Source organism: Epinephelus lanceolatus, chromosome 3 (assembly GCF_041903045.1).
Source record: "Epinephelus lanceolatus isolate andai-2023 chromosome 3, ASM4190304v1, whole genome shotgun sequence".
In the NCBI taxonomy this organism is placed as follows: Eukaryota; Metazoa; Chordata; class Actinopteri; order Perciformes; family Serranidae; genus Epinephelus; species Epinephelus lanceolatus.
In genome coordinates, this window is record NC_135736.1 from 22,693,987 (window position 1) to 22,720,370 (window position 26,384).

A 26,384-nucleotide genomic window follows, 5' to 3' on the forward strand; every position below is an offset into this window, starting at 1 on the left:
ACGAAAAAACTACTGGCCTGATTTTCATAACATTCAGATGAAGGGTGAGTCATGGGCCAAGAGGGACCCATTCAAGAGGCTCTATGTGAAATTCAGAGCATATGAGCTGTCTGGACACCGTTCCAAACATGGAGATGGCTGAGCTGGCACTAGCAGCTAACTGTGTTAACTCCGTAAACAGCTCAAAACAACAGCAACAGTGCTGACAGAGCTTACAGTTATAACCGGGGGGAACAGGAGGGTGGACGCTACACTTTCGCAAAAACACCGTCCCAATATCAGCGTAACTGCCATTTGAGCACAGTGAAAAGCGGCAGCCATGAGCAACCCAGTCGGATACACACATGCACCAACATGCATTCATGACTGGACCAGCTTACTGCAACAAACTACAGAGAAGCTCGGATTACAACACACACAGAGTTAGTGTGACTTAATTATCTGCTGAGGACGCTGTTACTCTGCTTATCTTTACATAGAAAATAGTGGTTAGCTGCTATATTAATGCTCTGAATATCACATACAGAACCTTTAAATTTTGAAGCGGAGCTTAATCAGGGGGCGGACACACCAAGATAGGGCATTTGGCCTTGGCGGATGTCTGCGCTCTGAGTGCTCGTGTTCTAAGGGCCACACCTCTATTTCAGTCATGAGCTGTTAAATGTAAGTTGAAATTGACCCAAGGTGAACATTACCTGGCCAGGTAGCCTCTGCAGCGAGCTTCAAACATGGTCACACGCAGTCGCAACTTGGCAAACTTCTTTCGGATCATACACGCACGGGTGTACCTCTGCAGCGTCTTGGCAGCGATGTTCAGCACACGGTCACGCTTCCCCTCCAACAGCTGATACAGTTCCTCTTTCAGGAAAATCTAACGCACACAAACACACATATGAACCTCAGTATAACAGTATTTGCTTCTTTTATTTGATTCATTTGACCTTATTTTGTATGTGTTTATGTTACTGAGACAGCTCACCTTACTGACTCCCAGCTGATACGAGCCACTCTTAACTGGAGCAAGCTTGTGGAGCATGGCGACACAGTTTTCTCCATCTGCAGGTGGAGGATCCTCCAGGCAAAGCAGGGCCTTATACCTGAGCATGCCCACACGCAAATATTAAAATGACAATCTAGTATGAATTCTGGAGTAAATGTGAACAAGGATCAGTGAAATCCAAAGTTGCAATATGTGTCTTACAGACATGGATGTAATATCAAATGAGCCATAGGGCTCAAGGGTCCCCTAAGCCGGAGCCTCTGCATGCAGTCGCTTTTATTAACTTTGCATTTCTTGTCAAAAGGCTTAGTCATTCATATCAATAATAGAGCCCCAACAGTACCTAAAAAAAGAAATGCTGAAGGAATAGCCTATTTTCACTCTGAACAGGTCAGAAGACACAGTCTTTCTCTCCCCTCAGTTGATCTGAAGGACTTTAGATATGCTGACCACTGTTTACAGTTTGTTCAACATGCATCTACTCATGGACAAGCTGCTGAGCTGTAACATTAGCTAGCTCAGTGGGGCTGGGTAAGCTAGCAGTAGATGCACGCTTCCTTCTGTGTGGTGATATGGTTGGCGGGTGTAATCTGGTAGAAAGAAAAAATTTCCTTTGAAAGTGCTCACAACAAGGTCTATGTAATATCTTGAGTAACTGGGTCATGATTTTTGAAAAAAAAACCCAAAACAAAACCCAACAACATTGCTGCTGAGTCTTTCAGATGTATTTTTTGGCACTTGGAGCTCCACAAGCTGAGTGTCATCTAGGTCCATTACATTTGAGAGAAGGCAGACATCTCTACAACCCATATCTCCAACACTCGGTAACTCACACCAAAACAATCTAGCACCATAAACAGCACTACAGGTAGAAGGAAAAATATGTATTTCTGATTTTGGGGTAAGCTGTTCCTTTACCTCAGTGTGAATGTAAAACTTGAAGACCTAGGGCAAGGCTGGTTGGTATTCTGGGTTGCGGTAGTTAAGTATTAGTTTGTATTTAGGAGCTTTAATGTGAATCTAATTGACTGTGAATGTTGCACTCTCAAACTGTTTTTCTGTAATACTGTACGTCAGACTATTTTGGCAGCCAGTGGTCAGAGGTGCTGTGAGATCAATTGGTTACTGCTGCTTTCCTACTGCAGGAACTGGCAAGTGCCAGATGGCTATTTCAGCATGAAGAAATTGGTGTGTGAACTGTACTCCTGCCAGAAAAAGCCAATACTCCCAGCAATTTTTTTTTCACCATATGAGGGATGTGAGTGGTAAGAGAACAAAAACAATTCGTTTCAGGAAAGAAAGCTTAACAGCAGGCTGAGATACCATAGTTTCAGCTTACATGGTTCAATTAGACCTCACATTTTCTCAAATAGGTTTAAGGTGAAGATTGCTTAGTCACCAACCTTTTTAGGAAGCTGTGAAAGTGCAGTCTGACTGGATAACCCTCCTTCCTGATATGAATGGTCTCCATGATGCCAGAGTAATGTAGCTGAGTGTTGACCAGCTCCATGTCAAACACTCCTGGCTCCTACACATACATATACATAATACACATCAGCTGCATGTTACAGACAAATTAAAATGCAAAGAAATAAAATAAAATAAACACTGCAAACCTGCACACATCATCCAACTTGTAAATATACCTTATGATGGTTTGGCTTGATGCATCGCACAAAATAAGGGTTACACCTGTCACAGATAGATGAGAACGAACGGATGGATAAATGAACATATGATTTGATACAGGCTTAGTACATTAGTCCTGCGTAAGGAGGTTTCCACCTGGGAGGAAACTAAGGGAAACCAACTAAGCAAGAAATTGGTAGAGCAGGGCATGGTTTTACAGTTGAAGCAACATATTAACAGTTTAAGAAGAGATCTCCAGAGGCCTCTGTTTTCATCTGTAAGAGACGTGACTGAGCTCAAATTAAGCAAATGAAATTAATCTTCACAAAATAAATGGCTCCTATAAACACTGGCATGGGAGGCTTATAGAATTGCCAGAACTGATCTCTAATCACTTTAGTCTATGGGTAAACCAAGGCACAGCACATTATTCAGTACTCACTCATTGTCTATTAAGGGTCAACGCCATGATACAGCATGTGCCCCTCCCTCTTTCAATCATTCCGTAGTCCCCGCAAGTGATGGGTGAAACGATTCTTTTTACAATATTGAACCTTTGGAGCTTTGATACTTTTTGCAAAATATGTGTCTCCTCGACACTCCTTTATTGTACATGCACGTACGACAGCTAATGCTGCCTGCCTCACAAAACTTTAATGCATTAGCGGTCATCATGTTCTAGTTTAAATTAAAAAAGATTAAATACTGTATTAATTTTGATGCATTGGTTCAAATTCCCACTTGTATGTTGATAGGCTATGTAAGCTCAATACGATGTTGGAAAACCTGATATGACTCCATCGATTTGTCGTTCTTCATTGCCAAGCAGCAGATGTCCCACTTTGAGAGAACGCCTCATTCTGTCTTGTTCAGTGAGTGTAATTGCCAGACTGTCTGGACTCGAGTTTGATTCAATGGCTTCTCATTCAATCACCAAAGCAGTGTGAGCAGAACCCTATGATAACATTGAGCAGGTGAGTGGGTGAGCATTTAGACGTCTGACAGGCTGACCCAGAACATATAGGACACTAAAAAGAGTTGTTCAAAAAGATCTGCTTGTTCATTTTCGTCTATCGCTGGTCCCTGCATCACACACACTTGCTACGTCTTATCTCACAGCAAATTTTGGACACTTACATATCTGCCTCCTCAGTAGCAAAACATACATGAATTAATGTTTATGTTGAGGGCATTAGATTGTGCATACATTTTTCGCTTATAGTTTTGGACAGTCAAATGAGTTGGAGGAAGGCAATTCTAACACTATAGGGAGGGAGCGGTGTTGAATACAGCTTTACCATTTTCCTCTGATGTTACAAACGTGCTTTAGAGGTTCCTACATTGTCCTTAAGGCTAAATGTTTGACTCAAACCTTTCCATCTTCTCCACCAGCTCCTGCAGGCTGCTCTGGAACTTTGCACTGACTGTGTTGGCCTGATAACGACGAGCCGTGCTGCTGCGCCGTACGTTCGACCGCTGCTGTGACCCAGACTCTGAGTGCTTCAAGAAGAGGCTGGACACCATCTGCACACACACACACACACACACACACACACACACAAAACAATTAGGTAAGCCACAGTGTGAACAGTCAGTTCTGAGCATCGTGTTATTTAATAGGAGGGTAATATTGCTGTTTGCATGTGTATTGAATACATGGTGAGTTTCAAACTGCAGAATTAGTAAAGTACTAGTGTAACCTAATGTCAACTAAAATGTATTCCTAACTGAAAACAATAATAACTAAGTGGGTCTCAACAGAAAAGGTAAAAGCAAAAGTCAAAACACACATTGTGCCACACACCCACAATGCAAGATGATGAGTAACAATCATAATATTTAACTGAAAATAAAAAATTAAATACTGTAAATGTCAGAACAATAAGAGAGAGAAAGTCATAAGTAAGTCTATCGAAACATCTCACTTTGTTCTTGCTCTGGATGAAGAGGTCTAAAACATCCTGTCGGACTGTGTCGAAGTTCTTATCCAAGAATTTGTGCACCTGCACCACAAATTATCAGAAAAGTGTTCAGTTTAAACCAGGAATTCAAGAGTAACAGACAAACAGAAGTGTAACAGCACCATAACCACTGATCCAAGGTGGAGAATTTAAAGGGACAGTTCACCTTAAATCAAAATTTGTTTTTCCTTTTCTTTTGTAAAACATCTTAAATTGTTACAAGTAAAAACAGAGAAAAAGGGAAAAGTGTCACAAACAGTGTAAGACAGAAATGTACCTGGTATGTGACTTTCCCAGCATAGTGTTTCAGGGTGAACTCTGGCAGCGGCATCTTTGGCCTGGCATATAGCGGGTTGTTTCCATGGTGATAGTGGCACTTCTGAAGGAAGGTGTGGTCGGTTGCCTAGCAGTGATTGGAGATGGTTGGTGAGCCATGGAAACTAAATCTTGACAGCACAAACACATGTTGCCTGTGTGTGTTCGGCAGATTGCCTCAGTCAGTTACTCGTGTAACACTGTGTTCATATTTCACTCTGAGCAGTGGAGACACTTCATAATACATTTATCTCAAGATGAGCTTCTTACATTGGGAGCCCTGGGAATAATGATAACAGCAGGCAGGCAATTAAGTGAGCATGTGGGATAGTTTAGTATTGATCCAGCTACAATATACTTAAGAAAAATCCAATATGTGAGATGTTTAACTCAATTTCCTTTTAAAAGTGAGATATGAAATATTTGGAATGTGAGTTATTGTCAGCTGTTGCCTTTTTTCACAATACACATAAATAAAAGATTTAAAAGTTTCTAGCAATCCAATCTAACTTCAATGAAGTACACATGCTATCTTGTTTCCACTTTACTTCCATCAAGCTGTGTTTATTATTACATTTTAGCGATTTCCTGTAACTTTAGAAAAGAAGAGTTTAAATCAAGTGTGGCAGTACCTGAGGGAAACCGCACTGATCATCCAGTATGCGCAGGATCCCGTGGGGCTTAGCAGCAATGAGGTCGAGACAGGCCTGGTTGTGGCTGAAGGGCTGCTGCTGCCACTCGATCTGCTCCCGCATGTACTCCTCCTACACACACAGCACAAAAGTTTATCAGGTTGGTGTGTGTATAAAACTCCTCTAACTCCACTGTTGGTTGTTTTCACTTCAGCTGAAGTGTTGCTGTGTCCACTATAGTTGGTGTGATTTAATGACCTTGTGGGTTTATGAGAGCTTCTCTGAAATGAGTCACATTACAAACAAGGCTGTGCATCTTTTAACTCTACATTAATGATACTGGATCTTTTCTTGCCTCTTAACTAAAAATAAAGGTGTTGTTGGGTTCAGATCTCTCAGATTTATGGCTGTGGTTTGTAACCTTTATTAAAAAAATAGCTTTTCTTATATTTGCTCAAACTGACTCTGTTTACACGGCACTAAATAAGGTAGATGTGTGTGAAAAAAAATCATATTCCTCTGCCTATTCTATTGCCTTATAGAGCCTCTAATGGCCTTACTGCATGTGAACAAAAACAACCAATTAGAGCCGAGGAGTCTCGAACGCAGCTGTCAATCACTGCTTGTGAACTGCGGTTAAACTACGTAGTGTTGATCAAATATAAATCAAGATTCTGTTACTGCATTGCTTATTCTTCACCTTAAATGTTTTCAGAAACATATTTCAGTGCACTGTTTAGTTGTAAAATGAGAAAGCTGGTCTAGCCAGTGAGCGGTGATTGATATTTTTGTCGACTGTATCCAACATGGTGGCCAGGTCACAAAATGTCTCATTTTACAGCTGAACAGTAGAGAATCAAGAATCTTGATTTATATTTGATCAGCGCTGCCTAGTTTTCTTGAGCAGTGAGTGACATGATTAACAGCTGCATTAGAGATGACTCTTACTGGTTGTTTTTGGTGCACAGTGGTATATTCCAGCAAATGTCATTACATGCAGTAGTTTTTTTTAAGATATTTTTTGGGGCATTTTGCCTTTAATGAACAGGACAGGTAAGCGTGGGGGGGTATGACATGCAGCAAAGGGCCACAGGCGGGCCGCCGTGGCAACAGCCCTGTACATGGGGCACCTGCTCTACCAACCAAGCCACCAACGCCCCAGACTTTTAGCACATTGTAAGTTTTAGCAAATATGAAACAAATTTACTTTCATAAAAGTTACCACCTGTAGCTCTGACGTTTCAAATGTACTAACCCAGTTAGCATTAATTTTTTTCCTTGCTGTTTTATGGTTACACGTACCTGTTTTAGTAGATTCAGTTTTAGTCAGTCTTCTTTTTTCTTTTTTTTTTTTAAATAATAACAGAATAATGATAAAAGTAGTTTTGAATTTGAGGATGAACTGCAATGTGTAACGAGCTTTACCTTTCACCCCATTTTTAAAAGATATTTATGTACATACATGGCCAAGAATACAGCTTTCCACAGCTCTAATCCCCCATCTCTTGCATTCTTGAATACATAGATTTTAAGAAATCAGGTAACAGTGGAAAGCTGAGTGTAACCCAATTACCTGATGGCATGTGAAGACATTGAACCCAACCTTTCTTATGATTATACTAACTTGTCTTAAATGCTCTTTTTTCACATTTTGACTTTTCAACCATACAGTATGTAGGCTGGTTTAACCTTTTGACAAAACACAATATGTGAATGAAAATATCAACTTGTAGTTTCCCTGACCTGCTCCTCCTGGAAGATGACCCTGTTAAAGAAGAACTGCAAAGTTTCATTGGCGTAGTTGATGCACAGCTGCTCAAAGCTGTTCACCTGTAGCTCCTGGAGGGCAAAGAGTGGAGACATTGGGGAGTTGCGGAGTTAACACAAGTCAGCTCAGACGCATCAGCGCTGTGACATTATTGAGCGAGATCACTCTTTAGCTTAACCTCAAATCCATAGATGTCCAATATGGAGATGGAGAGGGCTTCGTTGCGAGGGTAGACCCGTCCGTTGATGCGCTCTGTCAGCCAACTAAACAGCAGCGAGTACAGGATCTTGGCAACGGCATCTCTATGAAAAACACACAATAAGGTTTCTATGGAAACAGAAAACCCGGTTCCTATGGAAACAGAGGACATCTGAAAAATCTCTCCCCCAGCCCTGACGTCCTTTGTCCTCACATGCCTCTACCAAAGATTGGAAGAGAATATCAAAGACGCTTTACTCCCTCTCAGTAGTCTCCTGGCATGATTTTTGAAAAAAAATGAGGACATTAAAAACCCTCAAACAAGATTCGACTTTTATTCCAGGTTATTCCATGCAGAGGTAGGTGAGTAGTATTTAATTTAACAGATACTAAATTCAGTCTCACTGACCTGGCATCCACAGCATTCTCAACTGTGAGCGGAGTGAAGATCTTCTCTCTTACTGTGTCCTGGGGGATCAAACACATCTGTTATCTGACAACATCTCCTTAATTGTTATAACATAATTACATATATGTGTGGTTTGTGTGTGAGGGTGTCACTGTGTTCTGCTCACTGTCATTTTGAAGGTGACAGCCTTCTGCAAGCCGTCAGGTGAGACCTGCAGCAGCTCGGCTACCACCCTGATCTCCTGCGCGCTCACCACCGAGGCGACCTCCTGACCCTCAGCCTGCAGGGACGCACACCCACACGCACAGAGGCATACACATTCATTATTACCATCATCTATCAACATCATCATTATCATTCAGCCGTGAAACTAAAAGCATTTACTTGGCCTGGGTGTGTGTCTGTGTGTGTGAGACAGAGAGACCTGGTGTGGCTGGAAGTAGACGTTCCCCAGATGAAGGACAGAGGACAGCAGTCTGTAGATGCCGTTATGCTCCTCTGGGGTGAAACACAGGATGTCCATGGCATTCAGCAGACGCCTGAAGTCCTCCCCATCATCCTTGCCCTCTATGGTACAATCCCCTCCCTGCACTCATGTACACACGGATCACAGACACACACACACATACACCGTTATCAACAACAACATACTTACCCCCAGCCTGTTTAATCACAGCTCTAATTAAAGAGCAACTTATCAGCAGCTCAAAGTCTTGTTTTCGCAGACCTCCAGGGGGTTCAACTTCTCACCTTGCTGCAGTGATGTAGAAGTATATGTCAGGGTGTGTCAGTATACTGTGATGTCACTGCTGGGTGTGGTTACTGGGGCACATGTCTGACTACACTTTCACACTTCTGACCATACAGAGGGCAGTGAAACACTACGATTCAGCCTGGTGTTACGTTATTATTCAAAAAAGTGAGCCACATGTGCTCGTAGTAGTAACCACAACCAATAACAATGTAATTAGTCAAGGATCTTTAATCAGCAGTGGCATGAGCAACGTGTTGCTTTGTGTTTCATCACATTTCATGGAGTGGTACATAGAAATTCAAGAGAGCAAACTGGCTCAATGGTAGCACAAAAGTGTGCAAGGGCAGGGATACACTGTCAGAGTAGGGCTGGGTATCATTTAAAAAATTACAACACCAGTACCAATACCAGTGCCTTTAAAGTAATACAGATACCACCAGAGCACTTTATTTGATACTTTTTTATTTTTTTTTAAATTTCATTCAATATCCATCATGTGAGTGGAAGCTTTCAGATGCTTAATACTCTACCACCACTCATTTGGTGGCATCTTGGCACGCTGAACTACTAACTCTGTCAAATACACTGAGCTTGACTTTAGCACACCATGAACTGTATGGGTTGTAGCTGTTGCAATAGTAGGCCAATCACACATTGCATTAAATCAAAGAAAAATTCCAGTGATTGGCTGTGAGCAATACCATACAAATAGTCATTTTGTTGCAGGTCTGGGTACAAAAAGGATCCAATACCGGTATTGTTTGACTGGAGAAGTTTGGTTGCTACTTGGCACTGGGTTATTTCCGTCAGTAAATTGAGTACCAATACCAAGCCCTATATCAGAGAACTTACATAAGACTGATTATTGGTTTAACACACTATAAGTCAGTCATAGGAGAAACATTCTGTCGAGCAACCTGAGGGTCTCAATGCAAGATAAATCTGACAGGTTGCGGAGGTACTGTGACTTAAGCATACCAACATCATGATGATGATGCTAGTGTGCAGATGTTTAGCAGGTATAATTTTTTCCATATCCAACCTCACAGTTTAGTGTGTTAGCACATTTGCTAACTAGGGGTGTGGTCCGAATCACATAATTTTTTACTTTAAGTAGGCACTGCAGCTGCCCTTAAAAAGTATGTACTGTTGCATGCAGTATGCAAACAATCGGGACATACTACCTTGTCATAACATTACGCCCTAAACTTCGACCCTCTTTCTCATATATCCATTACCTATATACCCATATATCCACCAGAGAAGGAGGTTAACCCAGAGCTCTGCTGTTGTTACTTTGAGATCTATGTAGTTTTAACTTAAAAAGTTATAACTGCATACATTGTGGACTCTGACTGATAACATTCACAACAGTAAAATTACATATGCATTTCTCTGTCATTGTTATTTTAATAGTTATGTCCTTTTGTGGTTGGTAATCTTTATGATTATTTTGTTCATTTAAACAATTAATAGTCATATTATTACTATTCGACTGGTCGTCAGTTACGTGAATACACTGTCATCTGTCACTGCGACTTCTGACAGCTGTCAATGAGATGTCAACGAGCTATCATCTCTCTGAGTCTCAGTCTGTGTGGCGTGCGACTTGCATGCTGCAAAATCTTACTGGATGTAGTAGAACATCCCAGTACGTTTAGCATACTACATTAGTGCATTTGACATACTGGGTATTAGAACATACTAAATCTTTTTCTAGCATGCTAAAAAGTGTGGTATGGGTATTAGAACGCAAAGTAGCACTGAACAAAAACTGCAGCTGAGGATGATGGGAGTGTCATTAATCTTACTGGTATTTGGTCAAAAACCAAAGTACTGGACACATTTTATTTTTGTGAAATTTGCTGCTAAAAGAAAAATCAGGGGATCACTAAAGTAACTACAGTTCATCCTGAGGGTAACATGAATGTCTGTATCAAATATTGTGGCAATCCATCCAATAGTTGTTGAGACATTTTTGTAAAAACTAATTGTCAGCATCATGGTGGTGCTAGAGGAAAAGTCACCAATATTAGCAGAGCTCATCCTCTGTTAAACACCAATGTCTGTACACAGTTTCATGGTAATCCATCTCAGAGTTGTTGAGATATTTCAGGCAACCAACAAACATTACCATCCCTGGAGCCAAATGTAACTATATCATTTTTTTTCTTACCATTTTTCATTCTTTCCCGATTTGGGAACTGTTGATAGTTTTATCTCTTCAGGCCTCAGAAAAGTACTTAAATGAAACAATCAGTGAAGTTAAAGACCTCTCTGTTTAAACTGCTAACAACTCAAAGACACATGAGACAAATGACGATTCACAAGAGTTTTTGTTTGAGGAATCATAACCGCTGCTTTAGAGCGATACAAAAATCATGACATCAATCATAAAAGCCTTACTGGAGGATACACAGTGTAACGAGTTATATATCCATTTTGGAAATAAATCAGCAAATTACATTCATCACTCAATATATCTCAGATACAAAGAACCCAGACTGCAAAGGTCCCTTACTCTGTATTTGGGTACGGCAATGAGTTTTATGTTTGTGCCATTAATCACTTTGTAGAATAAATGTGACATTTTCAGAAAGTTGACATCTCATTTGTTAATGTGACTGTGAAATTGATTACAGTGACCACTCCTTATCTGCGCTCTGTGCATGCGTGTGCGTATGTATGTGTGTGGAGGGGGGTGTAATTCATATTTCTCTGAGCACCTGATTCAGATAGTAGTACGTCTCAGCTTCCTGCAGATACAGTGAGCTCTTCTCATTAGGGGGAAGACCTGCCAACATCTCATAGAAGATGTGATAGTTCCGCTCCGATTTGGCCTGTGGATGAACACATGGCAACATGACATACATAAATCATCTATCGCATGCACACTTCTTTGCATACATAATTAGAGAAGCTTCACAGTGTAGACCTGTGGTGGTGGATTTACTGACATGGAAATAATGCTGTAGAAAAGACAAATGGATAGATGGATGAATGGCTGATGGACTGGGCTGTGTAATGATAGAGTGCAACATGTTTGACACCTCTTCCTCTACAATCTCCTCTTTCTCACAATGACTCACAGGTAAGAAGACTCCACCTGACCTGCTGTTGCTGTGTGTACGTGTGTGTGTGTGTGTGTATGAGTTCATGTGTGTTTCTCACCTGAAAGACAATGCGGGACTTCTCCAGCAGGTACTGAGACGTTATGGCACCGCTGATTACACCCCTTGTAAATGACACACAGGGAGGTACACAGGCACACATGCACACACACATGAGCACACACACACACACACACACACACACACACACACACACACACACACAGTAAGTCTGCGTTAAGTAACTGGTCATGCATGTATAATGTGCTCAGTTCTTCCCTGTCACAGTCCTAGCAAAAGATCAACTACTCATCTAACTGTGTTACTGAGACATGTAAGCATATTCTCCACTAAGCCCACTGTGCGTGTATGTGTGTGTGTCTGCAGACGTGCACATGAATGACTAAAAGCCTACTCAGAATTAAGCTAACATACAGTACAGGCTGCTTCTTTGAAGGCGCGGTGTTGTGGGTGGGCCTAACGGGCCTCAGCCCTACCAGTTGGATAAATGGTCCATCCTAAATAACTGGGAGAACATTTATCTTCTCTTAACTTTTATTTTTAATTATTGAAATTAATTAAATAATAAATAAAATAAATTATATTTTATTTGTATATCAGATAATTTATGCATCCACTCCACTGTGAGCCAAGGTAACGAAATTTCGTTTAATATGTGCACCGATGGTGTATTTGTTGAATGACAATAAAGCAAGTCTAAGTCTAAGAACCTAGAAAACAATGTTGGCAAGACAGGAGGTAGAGCTGAAAATTCCCGCCTGACTTGGTTGTCTCTATATTGCCTTGGAAGCATAGACTGTTTCTGTTGAGCCAATTTATTTTTTACAAAATAACAAAGTTTAAAAGAACAAATCCTCTCTTGAATCATTTCAATCTTGTCATTGTCTTGACGGAATTTCTCTGTCCCTTTAAAAGGCTGTTCTCCAGTATTTGTTGCTTCGGTGCAGCCTCTGTTACCCACTCTGTGTTAGTACCTGCTTCCATCTGTGCACCCATGGGTGTGTAGGTCTTATAATGAGGTGTGGTCAGGGGCATTGTTGGTGTATTGCTATTTTGAGGCAGCAGAAAGCGACTGAGCCATTGACCAATAAAAATCTGGTCTAAAGTTAACAGCAAATTATTTTCCTGCTACTTAAAGGGTGCATTATTTAGAAAGTAAGATGTGCCTACATACAACAGTTGAATGAGTTCCACAAAGTTTGAAGCGCTGCCCATTGGAGGAAAATCCTATCCTAGAACATTTTAGGCAAGAAATAGGCGATGCTGATGCTGAATTTTGTTAGAACTACATCCCCTAGTCTAACAGCTTAGTCCAAAGCCCCTTTTACACTTCCAGATTTTCTGCGAATGTTGGGCCATTTTGCCGGCAAGCTGCGAGTGTTTAGACACACAGAGCTGGATTGGCAAGTTGATCCGAGGTGCCCAATTTTCCGCCTCGGAGGGTAGTCATATTGGCAGAACCTTTTTGGTTTAAACAGAACGAGGAGGCCTTCCGCCACAGGAGGGGCTGTTGATGACTTGTGGGAGGAGCTGTTGATGACGCCGCACGTGCGACCCACTGGCAGTGGATAAACAGGAAACAGCTGATAGCAGGAATGAGCAGTTAATACTTGTAGAAAGAGGGAAACGCAAACCTGACAGACACTGTAGAGATGAGCAACTGGGGAGACAAAGAATTGCGTGCCCTCCTTGTCCTCACAAACGAAGAGGCCATTAACCGGCAGATGATGGGGATGGTGAAGGACGGGCCAACTTACGAAAGAATCGCCGAAGGACTGACCAGCCGCGGCTTCCCTTGGAGTACGTCACGCGCTGTGCTACACGTTTGTTACTTGCTCACGCCCCCCATTGCCCCGGAAAAGATACATTCTGTATGAACAAAAGTAGGAAGGTGGCAATTTGCCGCACTCCCCAATTTTGTTTTTATACTGCTAATGCTGAAAGAAGACTGATGGGGCTTTCCTGCAAATTTGCACAATTCCTATTTAAAAAGGGCTCAACTTTCGATACTCCCACAATGCACTGCACAACTGCTTCTCCTGGTCTCCACAGGAAATGAATAAAAACGGCTAAGACACTCTCCTTCGCCAGATTTGGTGAAAATGTACCATAACTGATGTGACCATGATTTGGCTTTAAAGTTTATTCTTTGAAAACACCTTTTAAAAATGTGATCTGATTTTTATTTTCTAAAAATTAGGGGAAATTCTTGTTTCTAGATCATCTAGCTTCTCAAATTACAAGCCCAAAACATTCAAAACTGTTGCTGATGTTTATTGAGTTCTTCACTACATGTGTGGAAGTTGTAATTACTCACTCCTCCATGTAGATCTGCGTGTATTTGCCAAAGCGTGAAGAGTTGTCATTGCGCACTGTTTTGGCATTCCCAAAAGACTCCAGCAGGGGTGTGGCCTCTAGGATCTAAACAATCACCATAGACATAAATGTTATCATGGCTACCATCAAAGGGGATGGTGGTTATCATGAGAGTGAAAACAAAGGAAGGACTTTACCTCTATCTGATAGGAGATAGTCAAGAAGAAGCGAGAAGAAAGGAAAGCAAAAACAGTGTTAGCTTAAATGGCCACAGTATGGACTGTATTTGTTGGCATTCATAGGTACACAATATACTGTTCACCTACCTGTTGTGAGACGTTGCATTTGTGATGTATGGCTGTCAAGTAACGCAGGATCAGTTTAGTAGCCTCAGTCTTTCCTGACCCACTTTCTCCGCTGTAAGAACAAAAAATGGTTAACCTGAGTCTTTTACAGCACTTCTTTTTTGTATTATCCATAAAGAGGATGGTACACATTGTGATCAAAATAATAAATATGGTCAGAAATTGTGTTGTTAAAACAATTCAATCTGAGCATGTCACACTTCCTAGTTTAAAAGACAGCATTAGAGTTTTAGTTGGAATGAACAGCAAAATCAAAATACCTGATCACAATACACTGCTCCTTTTTGGCATCCATCATGGTGGTATATGAGAGATTAGCAATGGCAAAAAGATGACTGCAACAAAACAAAACATTTTAATGAAAAAACAAATTAGCATGCTCACTGGCTGAGTCTGTGTGTGTGCATATTGTGTGAAGTGGTAGTGAAATCCATAACCAGACTCTCCCTTGGCAACCAACCAACTGCAATGTAATAGGAGCCTCTCACTAACACCTGAGAGTGCTGGCATTTACACCTCTACTTACCACTGTACTGTATCTCACAGCTTACAACACATGTAGACAGATGTAGTACAACAGGACAATCACACACAGAAACACACAGACTCAAAGGTTATGGTTGGTTATGGTCGATGTATTCTGTTCAAAACTAGAAAGCACTCATAGGACATACACCTCCACCAATGCTGTACAATCATCTTATGTTTTTATTTTAATAAGAAAAGATATTTAGAAATATTCAATCTGCATTTGGCCCTGGCTATGTTTTAAAATACACATAGGGATAGGCAGTTATGGGACAGATATGGCATGTTTTCATTCAACTGAAAAAACTGAAAATATCAAAAATGGCATAGACTACGATGTTGAAATCATCTAAGATGTACTTACTAATAACTAGTCTCTATATACAGACTCTACATTCAGTGAATGTAGAGTCTGTAGGCAAACCCCGGAGATCTTGCCTCCGGAAGAAGAGTGGAAGAGCCCTGGTTTCTGGTTGTAGGCTGTTTGCAGTCCGCGTGATATTGACCAATCACGTTTGAGCCGGCTGCAGCTGTTGCCAGGTTAAACGGTCCGTGCGGTGAACTAACGAGGCGGAACATAATTGGCATCACTGCAAACTCTGCATCCATCACAATGGTTCAGCATATTTACTATATAAACGGAATTCGGAAACGGAAATTCGCCTCCTCTGCCCAAATCAAAATGGAATGCCAAAAAATCGGGGGTCTGCCCCCAGAGGCTGTATCGCCGTCTGCCAGAAGTCAGACGCCGAATACAGCCGATGGGTTCCGAGAATGCTAATAACAGTCAGGTTCACAATGTCCTGATTTCAACCTTCATTCAAAATGCAAGCTGCAAGCTCGAGTTTGGGGCCATGCAAGCGTTTAACAGCAAGTAACCTTGAAGACAAATGGATGATGAAGGCCAGTTAAGACCCACTACCACTGATATACTACCAGCTCCTCAAGCCATCATTTAAATGGTGAGATGCCATTGCAAAGCATATTAGGGTAGGTCAAGAGACTTACAATGCAAAGACCTTTGCTAGTGCAGTATACAATATGATAACGATGAGGACTCAAGATCTAAAATTCTGAAGATAAAGAATGACATTTTGAGTTCACAGACAATCACTAAAACTAGAATTACCGCCTCGTGGTTGCATGCCACTGCACACCAGTCAAGTTTCTCTTACAGTTTCCATCCATGTCTGTAAAAACATGGATGCTTCAAACATTAAAGATTTATACAATCAGCACAGTTTCAGGATTACGGTCACCAATTCAGTATCTGACCAAATGTCTCCCCTTCTGTCCCTGAGAGTTATGACGTTGAATAATGGCCATGAAAAGTGTTTTTGCATTATGATATCACAGAAAAGTTGACCTTTGACCTTTTGGATATAAAATGTCATCAGACATTTGTGTGAAATGTTAGTCTATGAATTCTTGAGTTAAAGTTGAAAACATGTTTTATGAGGTCACAGTGACCTTGACCTTTGACCCTCCACCACCAAATTCAGTGAATTCAAATCCAAGTGACTGTTCTTAGTTTATGTGAATATCAGAATAAATAAAATGTATGTTTAGCCACCAAAAATAAACACCTGCATAGCTTGGAACCGGACAATTAAAAAGGTGTTTTGAACATTCGCCATATTTAAAATCCAAAATGGCCACCATAGTTTAAAAAAATGGAAATATTAGTTTTCATATTCCTTATGTTGTAACGATTCCAGAAATGTTTTGTTTATCAACTCCCCAAGAATATTGAATGAAAATACATGAGGAAGTGGGCTATAATCAAATACTAATCACCTGTCCCAGGCCCCAGAAGTAAATCAGTGGATACAGTTTTTTGAGTTTCACCTTTGCCGCATAACGACTGGTTTCACTGTTGGAGCACTAAACCGTAAGTAGGCAGTGCTTACTAACAAATAGACAGACAAGCAAACCAGATTGAAAACATGACCTCTGTGCTAGAGGTGAAAATTCAGGGACTAATTGCCCAGGTCAAACACACACATAAACACACACACTCCCAGGTCTTACGGAGGGTTGTCGCTCAGGCCGTGACCAGCATACTGAAGCACCATGTCTGTGCCATACACGTTGAGCAACTTGTAGGGATTCACGGACACAAGGATGCTGCCTATGTAGGTCTGTGTGGGAAAAAGAGAGAAATAAAAGACTAAGGACAGTGGATAAGTAGATGCAACAGGCGTACATGACATTTGACGATATTAGTTATCTCATTTGCATATTATAAATGAAGCATACATATATCAGTTCCTGGTCATAGCGCTTCTTCAGGTTCATCAGAACTGTGGTCTCATTCAGCTCACTGAAATTAAACACAGATGAAATTAAACACATACAGAGCAGATATATTGTCACACTGCAGGAGGATTCTCACACTCACTTTGACATCCAATATTAATTACTTTTCAATGACATTCAAGATATCAAAATCAGACATCAGAGAGAGTCGTCACTTGGCAGCGTGTCAGGAAATAACTGTGGAATAATTTCTCTTTAAACTGCTGTTGGAATGACACACATATCTAATGCAGGGGATTCCTCAGGATGTGAAGAGATCTATTTGGGTGTTGCATTTTAATAAAATACTTAACATACTTAATGCTAGGGATTTCTTTCTGAACTCCAAAAAATTTTCAAGGATTTTCAAAGCCTACAGGCACGCTGTGACACACACACAACTACACACACATACACTGTAAATAGTTGCTTGAAGAAACTGAAAGGATATGCATTGAAATGAGCTGTGTTGCTCTACGCTGGAGCAACAAAATGCTTCCAAGTTTGTGACATGAATGACTGTAAGGCTGTTTGTTAATGCTGGATTCTGCTTACGGCAGTTGTGTCATGTCCTCTATTCCCTCCGCCCAGCGTTTCACCCTGTGGCCTGTTGTGGGCATGCTTAGGATAGAGTAGATCTGGACACACACACACACAGACAGACACACACACATAATGGTATGTAATTAGCCCAACATTGCCATGAAACATTGCCAAAGCTTGAGGGATATTCTTATCACTTGATGCAGAGCTGATATAAAATATGCAGAAATTCAAATATTCTTTTTTGTAATGATTTTGTGTGCCATCCAGCTTCTGTGTTGTTAATTTCACAGCTATTGCTAGAATATTGTTGATATCCCTCTTACTGCTATCACAATTTATTGTAAATCAACTTTCATTAAAAACTAAAAATGGATAAATGCTGCCTTCTCATACACATATGAATAAAGACATGAATTAATCAGTGTAGCTACCTTGTCATACCAGCTTTGACCGGGTACTCTATCTCTGTCAGGAGTCCAGTCTATGTCCTTAGGCTGTCCGTCTGCAAATCGAGGTGTTGGTGAATATCCTTCTAACACCCCATCTTCTCTGTACATGGACCACTTTGAAAGATTCTGGACCGTCCCATGTGGTAAAACCCTCTCAGCTGCCCAAACGTCTTCCCCTCCCTCCCCTCCTCCTTGGGCATTCCTGGCCCAGTGTCCTGAGCGCGGCCCATAGGGTGGAACCACAGCATAGCGATTATCCTCACCCTGCAGGCCTGTTGGCACCCTGTATGAAGCATAGCGAAGCTGCTGGTTTTGGACGGCTTCAGACAGGCTTGGGATCTGGAAGCGACGTGTGAGAACAGAGCCATCCGGCAGCCTGTGGAGCAAAGAATGGTGACTTCAATTAAGAATGTGTAACACAAAAATATGACATTCGTCAATGTGATATAAATGGCAATTTTAGCAGCTTTTCGACATTTAGGGTGTTTCCAGTGTAGGAACATTTACAAGGGACCAATAACCTTTTGAGGAAGTCAGGAAGTAAATCTCAACTTTGACTGCATAAAACAGAGATTAAATTTAGCTCATGTGCAACAGTTCAAGGTGTAAAAAGTTCCTGCTCTCAGATGAGTACTTTCTGCAAGGTCAGATGGTACTGACTGGTCAAAGGAAAACTCTTGGGAACTTGTGTGCCACTTATGTGCGTGTTTCGTTCATTAAACGAGGACTGTTAAAACACTAAGAGGTTGAGGATTGAACATTTTTGATGTTTACTAATGTTAAAAACATCAGACTTTGTTGTCCTAACTATTTTAAAAAAGCGAGACAAGGAAGTGTGAATGGTTTGATGGAACTAATGAGAGACAGATGGAGCTGCAGTTGAGAGAGGTAGAGAGTTAATAAGGGACAAAGAGGGAGAGGACAAAGGAGAGAATAAAGTGAGATAACAAAAAACATAAAATCCAGCATCGGTCTTATTGGCCTAACCTTCAGGGTTCTTCAGATGCAATGGAAACAGGGGACTTCCTAGTTTAGTTTCTGAGTTTTGTTTCCTTTTGTTCTAGAGTTCCTGGATCTTTTCTTTTCGAAAGGGCTTGTTATTTATTATCCACTGGTAAAAACTTAATGCCTAGCTTGAAACTTGATTTCTCAACAGGTAGTTCTGTGCAACACCTAGACAAGCAGATCATTATTTGTTCTAGTGTCCATTTATAGCAAAGTTCACTACCTGAAATTGGCACCACGGAATTCCTCTTTCCGCAGCGCAGAGGCGAGGTTTGGAGGGGTAGGTTTTGGTGCGCCTGACAGTACAGAGTCTTCTGTTAGATGATAAAGACCTGCAGACCGAAGTGCCTGGTTTCGCCTCAGAGCAGATGAAAGGCTGGGCTTCTGGCCAGGGATAACCAGGGTGCCATCAGGGAGGCGGTACGATGCACTACGAAGGTTTTCATTCATAAGAGCCTACAGAGCAAGACACCAGGCAGTTATTCAAGGCTGAGAGTTGGCAATTTACTGTCATCAAAGTGTAGAATTCAAAAGCCTGTAATGGCTAAAATACTATGATTGATTTTCACTGGGTGAAAAAAGAGCAAACAAAACAAACAGGTGCAACAGAAAAGTTGAACTGAGGTACAAACCTTAGACAGGTCCGGGCCAACTGGTTTCCGTGGGTCAATGATGATGGTTCCATCAGGCAGGGTGTAGGACACATTCTTTAGATAGGGATTCTGCAGGGCAGCTGCCAGGTTGGGGGTCTTAGGTTTCCTTGGGTCCACTATAATGGTACCATCTGGGAGGGTGTATGAAGCTCCTTTCAAGGCTGGGTTACTGAGGGCCTAGGTAATACAACAGCTGGTTTCAGTTATGGTAAGCCTGAGTGGTACATAACTGCAATTCAATTAATCGTCAGTAGAATTAAAGCAGCACATTTGATCACCAATCATTACAGAGAATGTGAAGTCGACGTCATCTTGTTTTTGGACTGAGTGCATACACTTTGGTAATGTAGATAACATAGATAACAGAGTGCATATCTCAAAGATGGTGCCCCTGTCACAAACAGCGTGACATACCTTCAGGTACCTCCAAGTCACAGGGATCTATGTTGTTTATCATGAGTATTTTGTCCAAATACTGCTGCTTGACCACCGTAGGAGGCACAAGCATGAAGACATAAAGAGAACACAAGATAATGCCTCCATCTAAATATCGCGTGACGTCAACTTCCCATTCTCTATGAGCAAAACAAAATCTGCAACAATTTATGGAAGCTATTTCAAATCCCTCTACCTGTACACAAGTCAAACTATATAAAAATGAGTAGGAAGGGAAGACTAATATAGATTATCACAAACACAATGTAACAGGCAGTGTGAAAGTGAAAATGTACAAAACCAAAGAGTCTGAAGCCATGGCTAACCTTAGCCAGGTTTGGTGAAATGGGTGTATTGGGGTCCTGAACCCCTTCCGGTAGTGTGAAGGAGGCGTTCCGCAGGGGTGAGTTTTGAAGGGCGCCAGCGAGGTCTGGAGATACAGGTTTCCGTGGATCGATGATGATAGTCCCATCAGGCAGGGTGTAAGATGCACTTTTCAGGTAAGGGTTCTGAAGAGCTGCTGCAAGGTTTGGGGACTTCGGTTTCTTGGGGTCAATCACAATAGTACCATCGGGGAGTGAATAGGAGGCTTCACGCAGAGCTGGGTTGTTTAGGGCCTTAGCCAGGTTTGGGGAAAAAGGTTGCTGAATGAGCAGAGGCAGTAGACAGAGAATAATATTCATTAGCTTTAACTAATACATGGTTAACAAAATGTGAGACATAAAAAGGAATAAAATAATAAGAGATCAATACTATTAAAGTAAAGGATCATGAGTTATGGGTTACTTGCTGTCTTGGGTCTATAATGGTGCCATCAGGGAGAGTATATGAAGCAGCCTTGAGATCCTGGTTCTGAAGAGCTCTGGAAAGGTTAGGGGACATGGGCTTTTGGGGGAGACGTGGGTCCTGTGATTAAAGGTGGAGGGTTATACCAGAGAGTAATTGTAATAAAACTATTGTTTTTCTGTGTGTAGACAAACATACATGTCAGGTTGTATAGTTATTTTGACATGTTCCTTTTATACCTACCCTTATAATTGATCCATCAGGCAAGGTATATGAGGCTCCACGGACTTGTTGATTTTGCAAGGCACGGCCGAGCAATGGGGAGGATGGTGAACTTGCATATGGTGACACCAAGGTTCCATCTGGCAGCCGGTATGATGCTTGCATCAACTGCGGGTTTTGCAGGGCACTTCCTAACATTGGTGAAGATGGTGGTTGGGGTCCATATGGAGACCGTCTGAGTTGCATAGGTGTCTGATAAGATGCATGGCGGAGGTTTGGGTTCTGTTGAAGAGCACTATGGAGCTGAGGCCCAGCTGGTGCATAAGGGTTACGGCGTTGCATCATAGGGGATCTTAAAGATGAGACATTCTGCAAATTAGACCGGTTCTGAAGGGCATCATGAAGCAGTGGTGATGGGCCAGGCTCAGAGATATAATCATATGGAGTAACAACAGTTGGTCCGTATGGTGGACGGAGGTGTGGAGTTTGATAAGAAGCCACACCCCTTAGTGCCTGACTATGTCTCATGGCTCCAGAAAGCATTGGAGATGAAGGAGCAGATGGGGCATATGGAGACTGAGGCCTTTGAAGAGGAGATACATAGGAGGCTTCTCTCACTGCCTGGTTTTGCAGAGCTCCTGACAGCATTGGGGAAGCAGGGGGCATAGGCTGCTCATAAGGGGACACTGGCCTTGGTAAAGGAGAAGTATAGGATGCACCTCGTATTGCTTGATTTTGCAGAGCACCAGACAGCATGGGAGATGAAGGAGCTACAGGCTGCTCATAAGGTGACACTGGTCTTGGCAGTGAGGAAAGATAGGATGCATCCCGAATTACCTGGTTTTGCATTGCACCAGAAAGTGTAGGGGATGAAGGAGCATAAGGTTCTACATATTCAGTAACCATCCCGCCCATGTCTACCACCTGGGCTGGCTCTGGGCCAAAGGGGGAAGCAAAAGAGGCCTGTCGAATAGACTGGTTCCGCATAGCACGAGATAACATGGGAGAAGAGGGGGCGACAAACTGCTGGGGCGAGTGCTCAGTATAAGGATCAGCATAGGAGCCAGACACATAAGCTTCTGGTGCATAAACGGGTGGATGGGCAGACTGAGGGGGCAGGAGGGGCGAGGACTGACGAGAAAGTCGAGGAGAGAGACGTGGGGATGCAGGATGTGGCATGTGTTTAAGAGAGGGCTGTGGAGAGGCAGGAGACATCCTCCTTATGGACTGCTGGGCCATGAGGGGACGTCCTCGAGCCACGGGGCGAGGAGGAAATCGGCCGGATTCTCTCCTTCCCAGGGGAGCACGGTGGACCATGTGAGGAGAGTGAAAAGGAGACGAGAGGAGAGAGGAGTCCACTGTGAGAACAGAAGACCTATTGCTTCGTATGGAGGAGGCACGGAATGGACGCACATTCTGGGTGGGTGGGGGTACTGGGCGCCCTCTGAGACCCATAGGCGAGGGCCTGACAGTACCTAAGGGAACATTTCCCCCCATCCTAGGCCGGGCCAATGGTGTGGGGTCCCTGAGCAGCCGAGTTGAGCGACGAGAGAGGGTCGGAGATGATGGGGCAGGCCGAGGCCCAGCAGGGGACAAACTCCGACGAGATGGGGAGGGAGAGGGAGATGGTCTTCTACTGAGCTGTGGAGAGTGAGGTCGAGATGCATGACCAGGGGAGAGGGGAGGCGAGAGAGGACCACGTATCTTTCTCCCTCCAAATGGGCTACGTGCTGGAGTGGGTGAGGCTGGGGGACTTCGCCTCCTCATGGAAGCACGGGGAGAGGAAGGTGGAGAACGCTGTATCATTGAAGCTCTTGGTGAAGGAGGAGGACTTCGCCAGATCATGGAGGCACGAGGAGAGTGAGGGGGTGAGGGCCCTCTTGCCAGGGGAGACGGTGATCTCTGCGGTTGCATTCTACGACGGGCGTGGGGGGAAGCCATGGGGGAGGTAGGAGGTGAGATTCGTCTTGACATAACAGAGGGGGGTCTCTGGGCATTAATGAGCCCACTCCTCATGGATGGTTGTGGGGAGGGGCTGCGTCTCTGTGGAAGCATAGGAGAAGGTACTGGGGAGGCCATGGGATGGCGTTGCATAATTGGGGAGGGCATGATGACAGAGCGGCGGGATGGCGTTGGAGAGGGTTGCAGGCGGCGCGCAGGAAGGGGGGACATACTTGCTTGCTTAATAATCATGGCAGTTGGAGTGGGGATCATAGGGCCATAACCCTGTTGCTGTGACATCATCATTGGGTCTGTCATCATCTGCTGCTAGAAAAACACAACAAAAAATTAGTATAGAATAGATTAAGAATGAAAAAGCTAAGAGAGCCATACATTTGGTGAAAATGGGATAGCTGTGCTGAACATAGTATTAAAGCTGAAGTGAATGTATGGTGTTCATATTAGAATACAACCATCCACCCTATCAAAAAGTTCAGTAAACTGGCACATCTGCTCCACAATTAAATGATTTTGGGGAGATCAAGAAAGCATTTAACTGTCGATATTGTAAAGTGTGGAGGAATGCATTTTTCAAAATGCACCTAAAAACTATATTTTAAGTGAGTATGCAACAAGTGACCACCTCCAGTTCACACCAACACGGCTCCTTGCAGCTATAAAACCCTTACGAGCACAAGAAGCATGGAATTTGTGTGGCTAATATTTTACTATGCTAACATTTGGAAACCACTGACTTATACAATGTCCTCTTATTATTAGTTGCCACTGGCAACTAATATTACATTAGTTATCATATTACTGGTCATAAACAACCAGCATTAGGTTATAAAAAGTTTAGAGGTTTAGGTTAGACTTATTTAGTGGTTGGCTACACTAGGTAAGCATTATTTGTGTAAAGCAACTGACTAGTCAAGTCCCCTACTGGCACACAACCATGCTCTCTAGATACTGGCCTGAGCAAACCATCTGAGTCTCACAAGCAATCAGTATTACTGTTTCTTTAACCTTTTTATTTATGACAAGTCATGTAATAATATGTCAATTGTATTAAATAACTCTGCCATACTGGGAAAAGAGCAAGTTTAATATTAGCTGCTGATAGTGAGAATTTAATCAGGGTAATAGGGAAATGTTCATTGTTTTAACAAGACTAATATACAAGAGTAGCCACTTGGGCTGTTGAGTAGCCTCAAATATTCCTACTTAAATATATCACAGAAATGTTTTTTTTTATTATTCCGTCAAGTATTAATATGACTCATTGTCTTATGTTATAAGTTAAAATTTTAATATCTGAAAGCTAACAATGTGGTGGATTTTTTTCTTTTCCTCTAGGTTGGGATAAGTTAAAATAAATACCTACAGCCTGTGTAACTCGGGCTTGGGCAGGCAGTGGAGGTGTGCTCTCTAGCATACTGTGGGAATTTTTATCACATTTCCACATGCTCACCCCACATTATATATATAGTGCTCCAGGGATGATGTTTTTCTGTATGCCGACACAGAAGTTGGCGTCGCCCTGTTTCCCTTGTCAAAAAGCCTTTGGGATTTTTCAACTGGCTGTTGGATTATTGCACAAAATAAGCTCTGTGGCAAACAAATGTTTATGGTACTTGTATGTTTGCTCACCAAGATAATCTTCATAAATGAACAGCTCTTTTATGATTTTTGAAGCCTAAATGCAATCACCAGTAGTAAAAGCTATCGTTAGGTTATAAACAACCTATGGTTGTATGATTTAACATCTCACCCACAACAATGCTGCAGACTTTTTTTCAGGCATCTAACCAAAAACCATTTCAAAAAACTAACTGACTTCAAGACGAGGGAACCAGGACTGCAAAAATGCTAACTTATTTCCAGATTTCTGGACTTGTTCTTGGGCCACTCTATGGCAATCAGGTTGAAATTCGGCAAAGTTGTCCTTCTGTTACCCTCTGGTGTTACATAGGGTGGTTATATAACATCAATGACACAACAGAGCTAGAATTACCTGTGGTGGAATCACTTGAGGAGACATCATCTGTTGCTGTGGCAACATCATCTGCTCTTGTGGTGACATCATTTGTTGTGACATCATCTGCTGCTGTGGTGACATCACTTGCTGGGGCATCATCTGTTGCTGTGGTAACATCTGTTGTTGCTGTGGTGTCATCATCTGTTGCTGTGGTGACATCATTATTTGTTCTTGAGGGGACATCATCATTTGTTGCTGTGGTGACAGAATCTGTGATGGCATCAATTGAGCAGACATACTCTGTTCTTGTTGTAACATCATCATTTGTTGCTGTGGTGACAGAATCTGTGATGGCATCAATTGAGCAGACATACTCTGTTCTTGTTGTAACATCATCTGCTCTTGTGGTGACATCATTTGTTGTGACATCATCTGCTGCTGTGGTGACATCATTTGCTGGGGCATCATCTGCTGCTGTGGTAACATCATTTGTTGCTGCGGTGACATTATCTGGGGGGGCATCATCATTTGTTCTTGAGGGGACATCATCATTTGTTGTTGTGGTGACATTCCCATTTGCTGCTGTATTGCCATCATGTCACCAAATTGCCCTGGTGCAAGAGGATTCTGGTCTTCATACTGGATTTCTGACATGCCTTCAAATTCTGGATCAGGTGGCAACGTTGGTGGAGGAGGCATGGGCACATCTAGACGCTCTTTTCCAAAAAGGCGTACTTGAGGTCTCGGAACTCTAAATGTCATTTCCCCTCCTTGAACTCCACCGGTATCATCTCCATATTGATCATACTGGTCTGCATACTGGTCCCCATATAGGCCCTGTATCCCCTGCCCTCCCAAGTCAAAGACTTGCTGGCCTCCTGGTGGGAATCCAGTGACCTGCTGGGAGCTGTAGTCTTGGTAGGGCATGCCAGCATCACTATAACTAAGTTGATAGTCTGGTGGAAATCCCCCTTGCATTCCCATAGTTGCTGCATAAGGGTCCCCATAAAGACCTGCCTGTCCATTGTCAAAGTAACCCCCTTGTCCGTCATCATAGTAAACTCC

General features: G+C 42.4%; 1 protein-coding gene across 1 annotated transcript in view; it reads right to left on the reverse strand.

Moving 5' to 3' along the window:
- The window catches only part of myo15ab (myosin XVAb), a 59,066-nt gene extending 32,913 nt beyond the window's left edge, over window positions 1-26,153 (reverse strand). Inside the window, exons 1-28 of the mRNA XM_078166599.1 lie at window positions 25,356-26,153; window positions 21,422-23,668; window positions 21,179-21,298; window positions 20,719-21,036; window positions 19,925-20,134; window positions 19,528-19,760; window positions 18,282-18,675; window positions 17,860-17,942; window positions 17,266-17,329; window positions 17,038-17,147; window positions 14,739-14,813; window positions 14,440-14,530; window positions 14,115-14,218; window positions 11,838-11,901; window positions 11,393-11,506; window positions 8,337-8,498; window positions 8,079-8,192; window positions 7,913-7,971; window positions 7,484-7,607; window positions 7,281-7,376; window positions 5,538-5,669; window positions 4,868-4,993; window positions 4,555-4,632; window positions 4,002-4,153; window positions 2,647-2,692; window positions 2,404-2,528; window positions 980-1,097; window positions 696-871 (exon numbers count right to left, since the gene is read on the reverse strand). Of these exons, the coding sequence (XP_078022725.1) occupies window positions 696-871; window positions 980-1,097; window positions 2,404-2,528; window positions 2,647-2,692; window positions 4,002-4,153; window positions 4,555-4,632; window positions 4,868-4,993; window positions 5,538-5,669; window positions 7,281-7,376; window positions 7,484-7,607; window positions 7,913-7,971; window positions 8,079-8,192; window positions 8,337-8,498; window positions 11,393-11,506; window positions 11,838-11,901; window positions 14,115-14,218; window positions 14,440-14,530; window positions 14,739-14,813; window positions 17,038-17,147; window positions 17,266-17,329; window positions 17,860-17,942; window positions 18,282-18,675; window positions 19,528-19,760; window positions 19,925-20,134; window positions 20,719-21,036; window positions 21,179-21,298; window positions 21,422-23,668; window positions 25,356-26,081 (6,461 nt within the window). The 5' untranslated portion in view covers window positions 26,082-26,153. The remainder of the gene's footprint in view (window positions 1-695; window positions 872-979; window positions 1,098-2,403; window positions 2,529-2,646; window positions 2,693-4,001; window positions 4,154-4,554; window positions 4,633-4,867; window positions 4,994-5,537; window positions 5,670-7,280; window positions 7,377-7,483; window positions 7,608-7,912; window positions 7,972-8,078; window positions 8,193-8,336; window positions 8,499-11,392; window positions 11,507-11,837; window positions 11,902-14,114; window positions 14,219-14,439; window positions 14,531-14,738; window positions 14,814-17,037; window positions 17,148-17,265; window positions 17,330-17,859; window positions 17,943-18,281; window positions 18,676-19,527; window positions 19,761-19,924; window positions 20,135-20,718; window positions 21,037-21,178; window positions 21,299-21,421; window positions 23,669-25,355) is intronic.
- Window positions 26,154-26,384: the final 231 nt, after the last annotated feature.